A 17,467-nucleotide genomic window follows, 5' to 3' on the forward strand; every position below is an offset into this window, starting at 1 on the left:
AAAGAAGTGATAAACTGTTAAAAAAATTAAGAAATCAGGTCACTGTGATACTCAAAAAAAGGGTGCAAGGGTGAGACAGATTCCATATTTAGATAACATTTTGTAATATTAGCTACACTTTGTCTCAGTTCTCCTCCCCGTGACATCAGCGAAAGGTAGGAGTCTCTTCATTGAAGTAAAGTGGTTCTCACAAGAATAAACCAGTTACCTGAATGGAAAATCCCAAGTGTGGAGCTGAGGCTGGTTTCCAAATGTCTGCTTAACTGTACTTCTGTGGAAGGGTCTAAAGAGCATGCGTAGGTTGGGATTTTATGAAGGCAGAAACTTTATACTCTTAACCTGATTAATTCTTATCCATCAAAGCCTTCTAAGTCTTTTATAGTGACCTCCCCAGCACTGCGGTTTTCAAATGAATTCCTTCACAGTTCATATTTGCATCAGAATATTTTTGGGCAACCCAGTTAAAGTGTTGTATTCTCTGGATGGCGCATGCAAGACTCCGCTGTCATAAGAAGAGGAAAGAGATTTGCAGAATGGGAGAAAGCATTTAAAAGAAGGATTTCATTTATGTGAAAGAACAGGGACAAGGAGATGTTTCGTGTTTTCTCCCTTCTGCTTGCACTGGCCGAAGACCTTAACTTGGGGGTATGCCTCTCTAGGATATACTCATAGATACACCTCTTTGGTTATGAGTTAAATCACCCTTTTAAACTCAAGATTGGAAACAGAAATGACTAATAAATCACACACAAAACATTATTCTAAATGTAATTACTGTATAAGTTTTCTTTTACATTCCTTAGCATGTTTCCTAGCCCTTGCGGCTGGATTTGATGTCACCCCTTTTCTGGATGTTAACCCCTTCCCTGTCTTTGTTTGAAACCCAATTGACTATGTTTTAATGGAACGATCCAGCCACAACACGTTTTGTTTCTAGGTCTCAGATCCTTCTTTGCTCCTCACTTTCATGAAGCTGGTTTTCTGATTTCTATCAACAGCTCAGACCTCACAACTCCATTGTCTTCTGGAGCTGGCTGTCGAGTAGAAATGCAAACATTGTTTGCAGTCAGTCTGCTGGTTGACTACCATTACCCTGAAGGTACCCTCTTTCTACAGGGAACTGCAAATACATCCATATTAAATGTGCAAAGCATGACTTATACCTACATTTTGGGAAGCTCATGATCTTTGGTGTGGTGCCAGCTTCCCAAGACTGTTCATGCCATGTGACTAGTGCAGCTAACAGCCAGTAACAAGTTGCTCTGTCTAGAGCTACTCATGAAAGCAAACGTTTTCTCTTCTGACTTCCTTTGTCCAAGGAAGGGTATGGATTACCATGAGAGTATATCTTCCCAAATGTGTATCTCATTGGATAACTAGAAACAGGGATGTCTTTTCACATGTAGTAGGGTATTCTTCCAATATCTGCAGTTTAGCTTATGATAAAAGACTGCAGGAGAATAGACCTGCCTATTTTTGCCTTGACCGTGCTGCAGCTGCTTCAGAGGAAGTGCAAAAGGAGGTGTCCAGATCCTAGATATCATATATAAAGTCTGAACGAAAGGATGCTGCTATGAGGGTTAGCCAGCACAGAGCCACCTCAGAGGGCATCGAACCTGGAGCAGGCAGGGTGGACAGGTCCTTGTCGGTGGCACTGCAGTCCCTCAGGAAGGGGGAACGTTTGTCAGGTCTCCAGGTGACTGCCTACATACACAAGGTGGGCAGAAGAACAGCTTTTTTTGATGTAAATCAATACATTGTGTATGTTGCTCGTGGCAATGTCTTTCTAACACTGATGCATCAGATGAGGAGAACAAATGCAAGGTCCCTGGAGAAACAAGTGCCTTTTAGATGTACAAATAAGGCAATTATTTACAAATCCCTCCCTGGCAGGGGAGAGAGAGTAAGTGCTAGGCATGGCAGAGGCAGCACATTAAGCAAATGTTTAATCTTTGTCTCTAAGATACGTGCTGCCCTTTCTAAGACAAATATGTTTGTACCTTAGAGAAAAAAATACCAAAGTGCTAATACTTGAAAGAGAGAAACAACATAAAATGCTATGTTAGATGCTTGCTCATTTCCTCAGACTTCTGGGTTTCTCAGATACCTGTCCTTTGCATGCTTTGGACCATGGAAGATGTTTCCATGGTGACAAATAGATGTTATGTTTATTTACCAGGCAGCAGGGAATGACAATGTCGGCAAATGACATTTTTGTTCCTTTTTTTTTTTTTCCAAGGGAGGTTTGTTTTAGCTGATGAAACTGGCAGCAGAAGCAGCAGTAGTTTTTCAGACACCCTTCCTTCCAAGCCTCACTTTGTATGTACACATCTGAAAAAAGTAAACAGCAGTTAGTGTCATTGTTTGATTCTTCCATCAGCCCTCTAAAACCCTTTTCTCCGTTCTGTATGCACATAGTTTGTTGTGAGCAGGCACTGCCTGCGAAGTGTCAAGGAGATTTCATGCTTTACTCACAGGAAAGGACCCAAATATTTCTTGCATTAGGTGCATGGCCTTTTCTTCAACCCTCCCACACATCTGTTCTTGTTGACAGCTCTACTACATTGTCCATAAAAATGATTTGATAGCTAAAACTCTGGTAGTCGACACTGCTCTCTTAAATAAATAAATAAACTTCACATTTGCAGTAGGTTGTAATCATGAAGGTAAGGGAGATTTTAAGAAGGAGGATTCTGAGAGAAGAGACAGGGGACTGAAAAAGAAGCATAGAAATTGGGCAGATTGATTAATTCATGGATTTCGTATCTGCTGAAACTTTCCCTGAGGTGTGATAAAATGTGTTTGCTTTGTAGCAACCGTAGGCTGCCACTGAAATGAATGAATGATGAAGTGAGTACAAGTGTGAAACACTCTGAGGCAGCCATGTTGGAAGTCGAAGGGGGTAGATTAAAGGACAGGCGGGTGATGCTCTGTAGAAACAACCTAGCTCACTTCCCTTCTCGTTGTCAGTGGACCCCATAAAATAAAACCCCAGCAGAGGTTATTGAAATGCCCTATCTTCCCGTCGGCCTTGCTGAGGAGTACAAAGGGTGCTCCAGGCTCCTGATAGAGCCAGAGTTTATGTCAATGGACCTAGAGTAATAAATGCTTCTGCAGCACCAATTTGGGAGAAGCTGCATCCTACATCTCAAGGTTTCCTCTCAGCTCTGCTGGGTGATGCAATGCCCAGTGGGAAAGTGGAAGCTGATAGATCCATTTGTCACTCCTTCTTCTATCAGTCTCTAGAAATTTAGCGTGGGACTCACCTCACCTAGCCAGTGACGGCTACTGTGCTTGTGTCCGTGTTCACCTAGCGACCCTCTATTCCCTGGGCAGATGGTGAAGCGGGACCTGTGCTTCCCATTGGGGTTCAGTAGGACTGTAAAATTGTAGTCATGGGTGTAAGATCATTGTAATTCATCCATTCCTTCCTCTTGCCTTATGTACTTGAACAGCTGGTATCTGGCTGTGTATGTCAAAAGAAGAGAATCAGCAACTACTTAGTTGCATGCAATATTAACAAGCTGAAGGTAGAACCTGGTAATAACAGTCAATAACAGACTGGATGTAAGTTTGAATGATTGACTTCAACTTTCAGCAGTGGTGAGTACGTTAAATCTTGGTGTTTTACCTTTTCTTACACAGTTCCACAGATCTATTTTAGCCCTGACAATGCTGTAAAAAAAAATCTCACATTTTTATTTCTGATCAACTACAAAAACATGAAGATCAGGGAGAAAAGTGACACAATACTAAATGAATGTATGCCTGGGAAAAAAAAAACAGCGAAAAGAAAATTAGCCAACCCCTCACCGTCCCCAAAATTGAGGCAAACAAACTCTATTAGCTCAGGAACTTTGTCCAGAAACTGAAATGTTAATGCATTAGGGTCTTAGCGAGGAGTACACAGCCCAAACTTCTGACATTCATTCAGATTTCTAAATATCTGCCTCAGTCTCAGAGGATATTGCTTGTCAGACCTCTTGTTTTAAGTGACAACCTGCTTGCGGCTTCACAGCTTGGGGATATGTAAGATTTCCTCTCCCACAGCAGTATGGCCATCATAGAGTTATAAAACAAATGTGATTTCACAAATGTTATCTTCAGCAATGCCGGCTCTGTTTTGTGGAGGCCTACCTCAGTTTGGACAGGCAGAAAATCAAAATGAAATTCAGCCTAAGCTAGTATAGCAGGTTGAGAAAGCCTGATTTAGCCTCTGACTCAGAGGCTAGGTTGGAGGAGCCTGAAGACTGCTTCAACTGAGGGAAAGTTGTGACAGTCAGCCAGAGGCTAGCTACTGGCTAATGGTTCCCTAGGCCTAAAATTAACCTGCCTGATCATTTTTACCACCTACAGGAAATGGCCAGCTGGAGAGGCTCAAATATTCAAGTAGCACAAATGGTTGCATTACAGAGAGGGATTTGGCCCTTGAGCCCTTTGAATGCGTACAGAACTGCATAGATTACCCATATGGGTATGGTTCAAGGCTGTTTAAGTTAACAACCACACTGAAATGGTACCTGCATGTTTCACAGACTTAACTGATTTTCTCAACAGAAATGGAATCCAGCCTCTCTTGAAGTGATGGGTATGTCTACATTGGTTGACATGTAGTCAGCACTTTCTTACAGCTTTTTGCAGTCTGACGTATGTATATGTACACATATATATACAGAGAGAGAGAGAAGAGGAAGATATTGGCCTCTGTGTAACTGATTATAAAATCAGGAGTTTATTTTAGCTTGAGATATTATATTCTTGCAACCATTTTCTCTTTTTTTCCTCCTTCCCCAGTAATCGGTGTTATACACATATCCTAACCTTGCTTCAACTGCTCTTTCTTCAGCTGTTAAAGCCTGGAGCCTGGATATGGATTTGCTGTCTTCATTCAAACTTTCAGAAAGTTAACCTAGAAAATGCTAGATACAAAAAGACCCATCAGTAGACCACAGCAAAGACACCAATGAGAATACGTTCTCTTCTATAAGATGCCATAACCCTGATCTTGCACTATTTCGAACAGGGGGAAATTTGCTGGTGATTTTAATTATGGAGATTTGAGACTTTCATCTTGAAAATATATTTGGTGGGCTTTTCCCCATCTTGTTATCTGTTAGGTCACACCCTCCTAAAGCTGGCACATCTCTACAGCCAAAGGAACGAAAAGAAAACTCTCTCTGTTGCATGAAATTAAAAAAATGTGGAGTCCTATTCGCATCACCTCCTTCAATCCATATTTGTGTGCTTTAGTAAGGAAGCCCTAAGACTAATGTCAGAAGGATTCCTGGGATGGTTATTACATTTCCCCATACCATGGGATCAGAAGAGTCTGTGTAGTTGCTTTTGGCTCTGAGACAGAAAACCCTGTGGCATGGTATCAAGAAAAGGAAGAGAGAATAACACGGAAAAAGAATAAATGACTTGGCCAAGACAGAAAATGTAAGGTTAGAGCCAAACCAAAGCCAGCCCCATGGCGTATTTCTGACCTGTGAGAAGTCCTGGGGCAACTGGCGCCTTGCTCGCTGTATGCTTGACAGTTTGCTTCGCCACTGGCCCAGGGTGCCTGCGCATCCCCTCCAGCTGCCCTCGCTTAGGGCAGAGGCTTCGGGCACCCGTCCTGGGCCAGGCTGGGGGCTGAAAGTTGAAAGGGGAGAAAGAAAAATGCCCAAGAAAGTTCATGGGGGTATCCGAATTTGAATTGCTCTGACAAGTGTGGGATGTTGGGACTTTCAGTGCTTTTGATGGAAGGAGTGGATATTTGATTTTGGGACTTGGTGGACTTTTCTGGTCTCTGCAAAGAATGGCGAGACCTCTAAGGATGAGGCCCATGGCTTGCTGTGGGTGAGCTGGTGAGAAGCAGCTTTGGTGCAGTCCTGCTGCTCTGTGAAAAGAAATGTTATCAAACAGGAAAGCTTTGAATAACATCACTACTTGCTGTAGCACTCTCCAGCCTCTCTCTCTAACAAAAATCCTTGCCTGTCAGAAATCGGGGACTTACTGAGGGATTATGTGGTCTCATGCTGCGTGTGTTTTAAGGGTCTAATCCAAAGCCATCTGAAGTCTTTGCATTGACAGAAATGGTCAATGGATCCAGCCTTTATACAACAGTGTCTTTAATATGACTTTTCCCAGGAACTTCATAGCGATGTGTTGACACATCATAACATCCCTCTGAGGCTGGGTTTCATGATGAAACTGCTCTCCTAGCTCACTTAATTTAACCTCTAGCTCACATTGTTTTTTGTACTGAAAAGGGAAGAAATCATCTACAAATCCAGGTTCTGTGGGCTCCATATAAAGCTGCGGAAAAAAATGCAATTTGAAAAACCATTCCTCTTACTCTTCTCTCTGCTCAATCCAGCGAGATCATACTTCTGCCAGTCTGTAATCATGCCTACTGGTTCACATGCAGGTGAGACCAGCCTGAAGACAAGCAGAAGTAGAGAAATGAGGTGGAGGGGGGTGTCACAATATGAAGGAGGATCAGAAGGTGGTCTGAGGATGGGCGGGCACCAGAAAGACCAGGAGAGGAACATAAAAGGGACTGCATCCCTGAACAGTGGCATGTTTTCATAGGAATTAGCATAGTACAAAAATGAATGTGGCATGGAATAACTAGACTAGACAGCTAAAACACCCTGTTCCCACCTGAGTAACAACCTCACTACTCATCATGTTAAAGTCTTTTATTGTGTGGCCTAAGACCTCACTGGCTGGCAGAACTGAGATGGAGAAACTCTCACAAAACCTGCCTTGCCCTTACTAAAAGCCTGAGGTTTATGGAGTCTGAGGAATCAACATTCCCCCTTCTCTGTGACTGATCCTTTGCAATTCTTGACAAAAAGAGATTATGGTTTCAAATCCTGTCCATTTATTTAGACCTAAAACCAAACACGCTAACTCCAAGATAAATAGGAAAGAATTCTTATAAAATGTTTTGCAAGGCCAAATGAGAAGGGAAGAATGTCTTTGTATAACATATAAGCTTTTTTGCACTTACCCATTCTCTTTTCTCTGCCTGGATTCCTCCAGGAAAAATATAAATCTTCCATGGGAATGTGAGATTTTTCTCTTGCCGTATATTCCCAGATTCAAAATCGGTCCATATTGGATCTTAGGGAGCCAAAAAACGCTAGCACCTGCATGTGATCTAGCTAGCCTGGCTAGCTAGCTAGCACTTCAGAGAAAGGACCCTACCTAAGGTTGCCATTAATGTTGGATTGTGTGCATGCAGAAACATGAGAGCACCTCTTCCATGCAGATAGGGCTTGCCTTCATTCAAAAGAAAAAAGGTTCCTTCTTAGCCTGATTAACCTAGGGGGATAAAGTCCTTGCCAAGATGATGCCTGAGGTTAGTAGGACTGGACAAACTCATACTCTCCCGTAGTCTTTAGTTTGATCTGCCACTTTGAGTGGAAACTACAAACTACCAATTCAGTTTAAAGATAGCTTCTGTTCTGTGCAGTCACATCTGAAAGATGACAACATGTCCCTTCCCTCATGTCCTCACCTGCTGATCCCCAGATTCTTACAGTATTTGATCTTCCCTGGGAAATATAGGAACTTCAAGGTCCAAAATCCTAATCTAACTCTGGCTTCCTATTCGGCTGATGAGAAAGATCCTGTAAAGACCAGCTGTATGAACAGAAGAATATATATGCTGTTTGATGTTTTCCTTTCACATAATAGAAAGGTGGTATTGAAAGACCTAGGGGGTTTCAGTCTCACCATAGTAGCCTTTCAGTAGCGTGTGCTTTTGGTAGACCCAGACCACAGGTCATTGCAATGTACACAAAGCAAAACTGCCACTTATTACTAGAATTCCCCTTTGATATGTCAGTGGATCTGTGATTCTTCTGAAAACATTCATTTGCACAGCAACTACAAGCATAGATAACTGAAAGGAATGGTTAAAATTAACAACATTTACGTTATGTCTGACTAGTCTTCAAGACAAGAAGTTTAACAGTAAATTAGGAAAAGGTGATGTGTATATGCACGAATTAGGTTCCTTAAAAAAAGAAAGAGAGATACCTGTCAAATAATTTAAAATTCATAAGCTTTTTCCACCTGCATTTCCATAAACTGCTCCAGTCTCTCGTGTGGAACAAGCTGCTGCAGCAGTCGTTTAAAACTCTGCTAAATCATTCTGTGACTCTCTTAAGCAGTACTAATAGCTTTTAGGCTGACTGGCAGTCTCACACCAATAGGAAGCCTTGCATGGGCTTCCAGACCATTTGTGTATGCGCGTGAGAGAGAGAGCACTGTAGATTTAATTTACTGCCCTTGGTGGCTTTCAGTAGAATATATATGAATCACTTGTGACTTCTGGTTTGAGGGGGGTTGTTCATCTGGCGTAAAGGAAAATGAAATGAAACTCATAAAGATGAAAGTTGTCTTGATTTCATTTGCTAATTTTAAACAGCAAATTGTTTCTTGCCCATCCTTGCATGATAATTGGTAAATGTACTGAAATGGGTTATTTGAGTTTCAGTGGACTCTCTGGGTAATCGCACAGTAACTGGAGTTCAGAATGTGCCCTATAGGTACAATTGCTAATCACTTTTCCCAGATAATTTCTGTCTGGGAGAAACACATTATATTTTGAAGCTGGTATCTTGCAATGAGGAGGCAGAGCCTTCCCTAGCTATGTCTGGCATGGGGGTCCCAGAGCAGGAGAGAGGTTATAGCACAGCCCTGAAAGCTTGAGCTGTCAGCCCAGCTGCAGGGAGTGAGAAGTGCAAGTAAACTGTGGAGTGAATAGGACTCTGCAGTCTGTAGGCACCATTACTCTACAGACGAGCATCACCTCCTGTAACGTTCGGCTTTGAAAGTTTCACTTTAGTCCATTGAGTAATGCGTTCCTTAAAGAGGGATAGAGGCCTTCAGAGAGCAATTTATCCTACACAGTGCTGAAGCCATGCATTTCCAGAGTGTGATTTGTCTACCTTTTGGTGGATAGGCTAGCTCACCTTCTGCAGATGCCCTTGAGGGCAGATGGGGTGTGGATAGCTAGTTTACGCTTGCATGCCTAGCTTTTAGTGGATCACAGTTAGGATTAGAGTTACCCCACCAAAGAGCTTAGTATGATCCAAGAAGCCCTAGGGCAAAATAGCTTTAGAGAGCAGTTTGGTTGTCAGAGGGTAAATCCGGAGTGAGGACGAAGCTCCCTGAGGTCTGTGCTGGTGTGGCTGAGAGCAGACCCTGGCAGTAGTCCATAGATTACAACAGCAGGGGAAGTTTAGTGACGTTTGTTATCGAACATCTACAGAAAGCAAGGAGTAACTGTGTTAATCTTATTGAGTGGAATGGAGTAAAAATAGTGCAAGTGAGATCAGGGTCCTGCTAAGGAGTCAGCTGTTTCGGCTGTGGGAGCGCCCCGTGCTCAAGGCTGCATTACCGCTACCCGCAGCATGCTGGGCAGAGCTGCCAGGATGGCTGCAGGACCTGGAGTGGCATTGCTGGGAGAGGGACATCTGCACATTTCAGACTTCTAGTCCAACAGCAACAGGGAATGAGCTATGTCTGGAGTATCTCTACTGCAAGAAGGGGAAAAAAAAATCACCCGCCCACAGCTGGTGTCTCTGTCCTCCTCTCCCATATAGCTACTGTTGCCATGGCAGCAGTCATCTCCTTTGGAGGATGCTTTGAACAGCCTCCTCCTCCTAACCGGCTGTTAACACCACTCGAGGCCTTGCCGGCTGCTTTCATGGAGGAGTTGGTGGCAGGTTTCCTCACTGCCCTCTCCGGAGAGCACTTCATCCCCACTGGCACGGAGCCTCTGCAAGGGCACTGCCGTTACGCTGACCCTCTCCAGCACTGTGCAATCACAGCACAATGGGCTGTTGTTATCACGCCAGGTGCAGAGTTACTTCTCGACCTCGTTGTACAATCCTGAGCATATCACTGCTAAACATATTTTTGCACTCTGCATGTATAATAGCATTTAGCAAAGTGACAGCATTTTTTCATGACTCCCCTATTTGAGCTGCAGAGAACAAGTTTTCTATTCCTCCTGGTGTGACAGTGCTGAAATCTGCCTGCCTTTCCTCATTTTTATATCTTCATCAGATGGTGGGAGTCAGTAAAGGATGTACACTTTAATTCTCCTAGTCCTTTTTTATGAGTGCAATGACTGTTTGATGTTTGAATTGCTAAACTGTATTACTGATTTGGGGAGCTCTGACAGCTCTCAAACACTGACATGCCCGTACTCGAAATATTGTGATGGGGTCTGGTCTGCAGCATTCAGAGCATGGTATGGCTCCATGCTCTGGATGGCACTTAGGGACCAGCCAACCCATGCTCTGTTCAATGTAAAACAAGGGAAAACAAAGTGTTTTCAAGCTATTTCTGCAAATCACTTCTAACTTTTTTCACTTCTTTCTAACTTGCTGAAGGGCTGGGCCAGACTTCAGTAGAAGTTTAAAGCAGACATAAGGTTGTGGTTACCCAGGGCCTCAAGGGCCCTATGAGGCAAATGACCCAGCATTGGTATCTTCTTCTTAGTCCTTTCTCCTGTGGGTTGTTCTCATGCACAAGGGGCTAGAAAAGGGTAACGTAAAAGCCCCGATGGCAAGTGAAGATTTGTCCGTATAGGAGAAGTTCTCAGACTTCTTGTTTTCATGTTCAAATGTATTTGTTCTCTCTGCCCCCGTGGAAACTTCAGCTTTGATTAAGAGATGAATTATAGAGTTTGATGTTGTGAATCCTGGCTTGGTTTAAAATCAATAACAGATTTTGGAAAATATTTTGCCATTTGACTCCAAACTAAAACTAGACTGTCCATCCTATGCAAAATTCAGACCAAAAAAATAAAAACTCTCAAACCATTCTGAAACTCTCCCCGGAAGGGGCTTTTTTAAAGGAAACAATTGTAAACTATTAAAAATGTCTCACTTCCAGAGTTTCAGCAGGAAGCCTCACTGGGGGAGTTCAAGCTCTCAGGTTCTCAAGGCATCTATTCCCCCCAGAATAGGGTCCCCCAGCCGGGGGACCCTATTCTGCCTGAGGACCCCTGAAACCCTGGGAGTCCTGGCTGAGCTGTGGCCATGGGAGCTCTCGAGCTCACAGCCCTGATCTGGGAAACTGGAAGATTTTTCAGCCCCCAGGATTCAGAATTTCTAAGCTTGGCAGAGAGAGGGGAGAGGGTGAACTAGCAGGAAAGCAGATGGTGCTCTGTTGGAGCCCTGTCTTTGCTGCCCTGCAAGGTGAGTAAAAATCACCATCCCTTTTGCTGAACTGGCAGTTTCCAATGGAAAATTGTTTTGTCAGAATTTTTCTGTCGAGCTCCGTCCTTCCCGTGTGATTTTAGTGCCAGTTCTCCAGCACCAACCCTTCCCTGTGGGCCTGGCATCCTGCCCAGACTGCAAGTCTTACGGACAAAAGCCGATAAGACAGTCCGTGAGATAGTCTGGCAGACCTGCATTGCAGAAGCCTGGGCATGTGGTACATTGAGGAGACATGGAGGGAAGCAGCCTAGAGTTTTCTAACCGGAAGTGGGAGTTAGGAGATACTCATCCTGCTGGGAGTCCCTGCACCAGCATTTTCACTTAAAATGATTTTGGGAGGGAGGTTGTTCAAAGGTTTTATTTTTTTGCCTGAATGGTGAAAACTTTTTAGATTTTTTTTTTTGATCAAAAACTTTTTTGGTCAAAATCCACCTTTTTCTTGGGGAAAGGCAGGAATTTTTCACAACCATTTTCATGTAGCTGATAATCAGTCTTTCCATCAAAAAGTAGAAACAAAGCAGTTTGGATTAAAATTGGTTTAAAATAACCATATGGAGGTGGACTGTATTTAGCTTTTACAAAACAGATAGTGAATCTTTACAGAGAAGCTTTGTCTTTGCAGCACCCGGGGTTGTATCTCAATAATATTGTCTTGTGTTGAAGCTAAATAGGATTTAGATGTTATCGTTGCTGGGATTTCTGCTTCCAGTTTCAAGCTGAACTAAGCCATATTGGTTATGCATAATTTGCATTAACAAACACTTTATTTTTTTTAGAGTTGGCACTCTGTTAGTGCTGCTACATCAATTTAGTAACAGGCGAACCCCACTGCAAGGAAGTAGTCATTTGAATAGGAACCGCAGAAATGCTAAGAAATGTCTTAAGCCAGAAGCCTGTATTGCTGCTGCTCACAGTGTTAAAAGGAAAGAGACAATCCACAATGAAATGCCTGTGGTCACTTAATGTTCCACCACAATTCTCACAATAGGGTTTTTTCCCTGCTATTGTCCAGAAATTCTCCCAGCAGTTCCATTGCACATTATTCTACGTCTCCTGCTGGATGCTGTTAGGAAGTGATTTTACCCCAGGAGTGGAAGCGACAGTGGTGGTCCAAATGGTGCCAGTGTATCCTCTGCTTCACTCATGCAGGAGCAGTTGGTTGATTCTTAAAGGAATTATTCTGGCTCTTTCCAACATACTGCAAGTTCTGTGGATGGGTGGTGTGGAATGGAAAGGAGTGGAACGGATGGAATAAGTCAGATCAGCTGGGAATCGATAAAAAGGTAGACGCTTTTAGGAGTCTAACAAACAGCAAAATCTTCACCTGAAAGACTAGAAACCTACTCATAAATTCTTAGCTAAGGCAGAAGTGTTCATGCACAAGTATGGAAGCAAAGGAGGCCTCAGAAGAATTATCCTAGGGCAAAAGAAGTAGGTACGTAAGGCATTAACATTAAGTGTTCTCTTTTGGATCAGCCTTTCAAGCAGTTACATTTTAAAATAATAATTGAAAAAATATGGCTCATAAAACTCAGGCAGCATGCTTGTGAACCAAGTTTTAAGACCTAACTGATTTATTTTGTTTGCTTAACTTTGTTGTATTAATTAGTTGCTAATAGTCTGCTAAAGCGAGTAACGAGCCACTTGATGAGAATAAAGCATATTTGCAGACCTGTAAAGGGTTAGACTACATTTAGTCACTAAAATCAAGTCAGCCTAGGCAGATTACACTGGAGTGTTGAACATTCAAGTATTTGAGACCAAAGCCTAGGCTGGGGGTAATAGAATTACTCTGCATAATAAGTAAGTCTTCTGTATGAATCCAGTCAGCTAGTCTTGGAAGGAGCAGTGGTCACTGGTAACCATCATGGGAGATCGGACAAAAGTGAAAAATTGGAGTTAATACAAATGTTTAGTTTCTTACCTGAAGTATCTCAACTATGATGATGCTGAATAACACAGGACATGCCAAAGGTTCTGTTCTGAGCCCCTGAACTGTGGTTTAGGTTTTAGACATTACCATTAATTATTGAAACTCAGAAGGCTGCAAAAACATCTTGATTCATTGGCACACTGACAAACATATGGTGTGTTTTGCAAACCTCTAGGTTTCTGTTTGGAGGAGGAGAACAGTAATTGCATACAAATTCTACTGGGAGTTATGAAACCAGCCGTCATTAACATTGTTAGACGTCGTACCTAGGAAGCTCAGTGCATTTTAAAATCCAAGTTACAAATTAGAGCATTTTTAGAGCTTTAGAGAATGAAAGTGCTGAAGTGTAATAAACCCAAAGAACATCAAAGTATCTGACAGCTTTGCTGGATAGCATGCAAATATTTGTCTGCATGCAGAAACCAGCATCAGGATCTGTTGTTCCATGTTGCCCGTGGCCTCCTACCAATTCTGCTTTGGCCATTTGATTGTCAGGCTAATATCTGACAATCTTATGAATGCCAAGACTTCAGATCTAGACTCACTGACCACAGAGTTCAATCAACATTGGCAGTGGGCCTTAGATAAAGGAAAGTATGCTGTGATTATTAACACAACCCAGAAAGCCTCACCAGTGAAAGCTGCAAGACATCATGTGAAAAACAAGCTACAGATGCAACACCCACTTTTTCATCTAGGTTATGATATGGCTGTTCTCTCCAGCCCAACTCTCTGCATTGGAGATTGAACAAAATTTTTGCTTAAAACTATGCATCAGATGTCACACTGAAGTCCAGTAGTGCCCTGGGATCTACTGTTGCTGCTGCTGTGGTCACTTCTTGCTGCTGCTGTGGTCACTTCTTCAGTGTTCACCCAGATGTCACACTGAAGTCCAGTAGTGCCCTGGGATCTACTGTTGCTGCTGCTGTGGTCACTTCTCGCTGCTGCTGTGGTCACTTCTTCAGTGTTCACCATGGCCAGAAATGCATCATGAAACAAGTATCATCTAGTTTAAGGACGACCTTTTCACCAAGACGGTGGCTCTTGCACTTGCTGTCTTTAGATTTTCTGCTCCCTCCTTCCTGGATCACAGGAACATACTCTAATTGCCTGAAGAACTGATGAAGAAGCTTGTTGTCAACCCAGCTCTCTGTGGATGGATACATGGCAGTATAAATAAACATGGAGGGACAAGTTCACATGGGTTGGTGTGAGGCCTTCTCATTCGACAAAGGGCTGCAGGAGCTTCATTCATGGTGATATACTCAGAAGATTTGCTGCACTTGCATTAAAGAGGCAGGTAGAACACTCACTGTAGGCCAGAACTCCCAGGAGGGTTATTCTGTTGGGACACGACTTCAAAACCTAGAGAGCTGTGAAGCCCCTGCCTTAAAGGAAGGTTCAGCTAGGTGACCCATGTGCTTGAGACTAGCTCTGCATAGGAAATCACTGGGACACAGCACAGAAGAATACTGGGCCATGCAGTAACACAGGGCTGGAAAAGTACCTGTCTCGTGCACCAGTTCATTCTCCCACAGCAGTGCTTGTTATTACTTGCCCAGTTTTAAATGCCTTCAGTGCCTCCTCTCTTTCAGAAGGGTTAAATTTCACATTGTTTAGTAGCTTCTGTATAGCCCTAACAATGCCCTTGCGAAAGGCTATCACTGCTCTATTTGAGCCTCATATTTCAGTGCCAGTGGTCAGACTCCAGAAGTAAAGCAAATCTCTTTGTACTTATGTGCACACTCCCGAGAGCACTCTTCTGTAGCCATCTTTGCAGCTGAGATTGCGAGGTGGATTTCCTTACTTTCTTCTTCCATCTCACAGTCTTTATGCGTGTAAAATAGTTTAAAACGCAGCCCCAGTGTGCTTTTAAAATGCCAGGTCATTGACAATTGTAGTGCTCATTTGCTGTGGTCAATTTAGTACTAATAAGCTGAAACTGTGCTACAGGGATTCTTCTACATGGAACATAAACTCCTTTTCCCGCGCTTAAGAACACTTTCCTATAAAATGATTGCAACCTAATAGTTTTTCTCTCCATTTTAGTAACCAATCTCAGTCTATATTAGTGCTATTTCCCCCAGCAGCTTTCCCTATAAGCTCTATTTCAAGGCATCAAATCAATGATTACATGGTATGTAGTCCCTTGAACTGTCCATCCTGGGAACCCAGCATGTAATACAGTCCCTAATATCCTAGTGCCATAGTAAAAGTAGAATTTACTGCAATAGGCTTGATTCAGTGTTCAAACTCTTTTTTTTCTTTCTTTCTATCTTTCTTTTCATCCTGATATTTTAAAGCAGGTGGGAAATCTTCTCAGGTGCCTCTCAGAAATGCTGAGTCTGCACATGGGTTTCCCGACCCTGTGCAAATGCAATAGCAGCAGCAAAAAGGAGGTTTCATATTCTCTTAAAGTCATTATTCATTCAGCTCTGAAGACAGCAATCTGCATATATTAATCAACACTGATCATTGCATTTCTTTCCCTTGTTCCTTGTCCTGGCCTCATATCCAGTTGATTTCCCAGGTACGTGCTCTTTTGTCTTTGTTGGTTCTTTCCCCTTTTGCTTTCTCGGTGTTTCCGATTCTTCTTGTTGCAGTAAATCATTCTTCTATCCACTTTACTCTAAATCGCTTCTGAGAATACCCTCTATGCTCATTCCTATACTGATTTGGGGTTTTCCTGAAATCTCTAATAAAATATCTAAACAAAATTGTAAACACACCCCAGCCATCACAAACGAATGCAATTCATTCCCTAGCTCATTTTGGTCACTCTGCATTACTTCCTTCTCTGAGCAAGTTGTCTGGCTGGTGCAACTTCATATATATTGTTGGAACTATACATATTTTCACCAGCTGCTGGTTAGATTTCCCTGATCATGTATTTTGTGTATTCTAAGTCCCAGCTCAGTGGGGCTCAAACCTCTGGTTTAATGGAATTATTATTAGTAATACAGTGAAAAGCTTTCCCGCAAAGAAGTTATCTTGTCTGATATCTCTTTTACAGCATAAGTGGAGTCTTTGTCTACTTATACTCCAGGAAAAGGACTATATCATTCGCTGATAAAATGACTCATGTAATTTTATCTCCAATAAATTAGTGTGTGACATCATTAACGTCCCGCACGTTCTGTGTGGCCATAAATAACCACTACCTCCACACAGAAAATGGAGGAAGCACCATCTTCTTGGCAGGTCATGTATTGTTATGAATTAAAAAAAAAAAGCAAGACATATTAATTTCATATTAATTAAACTAGTATTGTAACAATAACATCATTGTCCCTATGTTTTCCTCTGCAGTAATCAGATTCCCTCATTGTGATAAACTGCCCGGCCTTCGGCCTCATAGCTTATCCACTTGGGAATTGAATTATTGCTTCATAAAACAGAGGGCTGATTATATAATCACTTAATTAAATGTTGTACTCAGTCATTGCCAAGCTATTCCTGAAATGCATTTGGCATCTGTACTCGCTAGGCAAATTTAAACATTGGAAGAGTTATTTTTTTCAGATGTGCTTCTTTAAAGGTTATTATTTTCAGTGTTCCTTTGTCTGTGTGGTCTGGTTGTTTTCCATGTGTCAGTCTCGCCCCTAATCACAAAGGAGATGAAATGCTCTTTGTGTTCCTATCTGACTTGCAGATTGCAGTCAGATTCTTACTGTTATCATTTTGGAAGCATTTTTCTTGCTTCTGTCTGCAGAAGCACTCAGAGGTAAAAGAGTCCTCAGTCATCTATTCTGCAACTCAGTTCTGAGCAGATATTCGGGACCTTACCAGAGATCACCGAAATTAGTACAAAGAGCTTGGATCAGGCCTTTGAAAGGAAAAATCCAACATTTGCCACTGCCCCAGGTGAATCCCCTCTTGCAGACAAGTACTGGAGAGACAGCAAGAGCAGTACAAGGCACCTGGCTATATGCAAAGGAGAACAAACCCTTAGGTTCTGCTGAGCCCAACCAGCATCCTGAGTCAGGATATATGGCTCCATATATGACTTTTCAGTTATCATAACAGGGACAGATTCCAGCACCGGCATACCTTTGTAGGGTATGGTCCAGCTATTGTAAGTCCCAGGACCACAAAGGACCACATATGCCCCTGATAGCTCCAACAGCCTTCCTCAGAGTTTCATCTTGACTGGATCATTGTTTCACCCTTCAGGGACTCAGTGAAAGAAAAGGCAAGGAGAACATTGGCCATGAAACCACACTTCTAGATCACATGAACACTCACAGACCAAGCATGAGCGAAAAGCAGATTCATGAGGACAAAAAAATCCCATACTTGCGGA

The 17,467-nt window shown here is 42.6% G+C and overlaps 1 protein-coding gene and 1 long non-coding RNA gene across 3 annotated transcripts in view; one reads left to right on the forward strand and one right to left on the reverse strand.

Annotated features, from left to right (window-relative positions):
• Positions 1-17,467, forward strand: part of LOC104145101 (uncharacterized) — a 130,310-nt gene that overhangs the window by 103,605 nt on the left and 9,238 nt on the right. The window lies entirely within an intron of this gene.
• Positions 1-17,467, reverse strand: part of LOC104145103 (uncharacterized) — a 36,366-nt gene that overhangs the window by 18,172 nt on the left and 727 nt on the right. Inside the window, exons 2-3 of the mRNA XM_068935183.1 lie at positions 3,267-3,466; positions 2,177-2,331 (exon numbers count right to left, since the gene is read on the reverse strand). Of these exons, the coding sequence (XP_068791284.1) occupies positions 2,177-2,212 (36 nt within the window). The 5' untranslated portion in view covers positions 2,213-2,331; positions 3,267-3,466. The remainder of the gene's footprint in view (positions 1-2,176; positions 2,332-3,266; positions 3,467-17,467) is intronic.

Source organism: Struthio camelus, chromosome 2, assembly GCF_040807025.1.
Source record: "Struthio camelus isolate bStrCam1 chromosome 2, bStrCam1.hap1, whole genome shotgun sequence".
Lineage (NCBI taxonomy): Eukaryota > Metazoa > Chordata > Aves > Struthioniformes > Struthionidae > Struthio > Struthio camelus.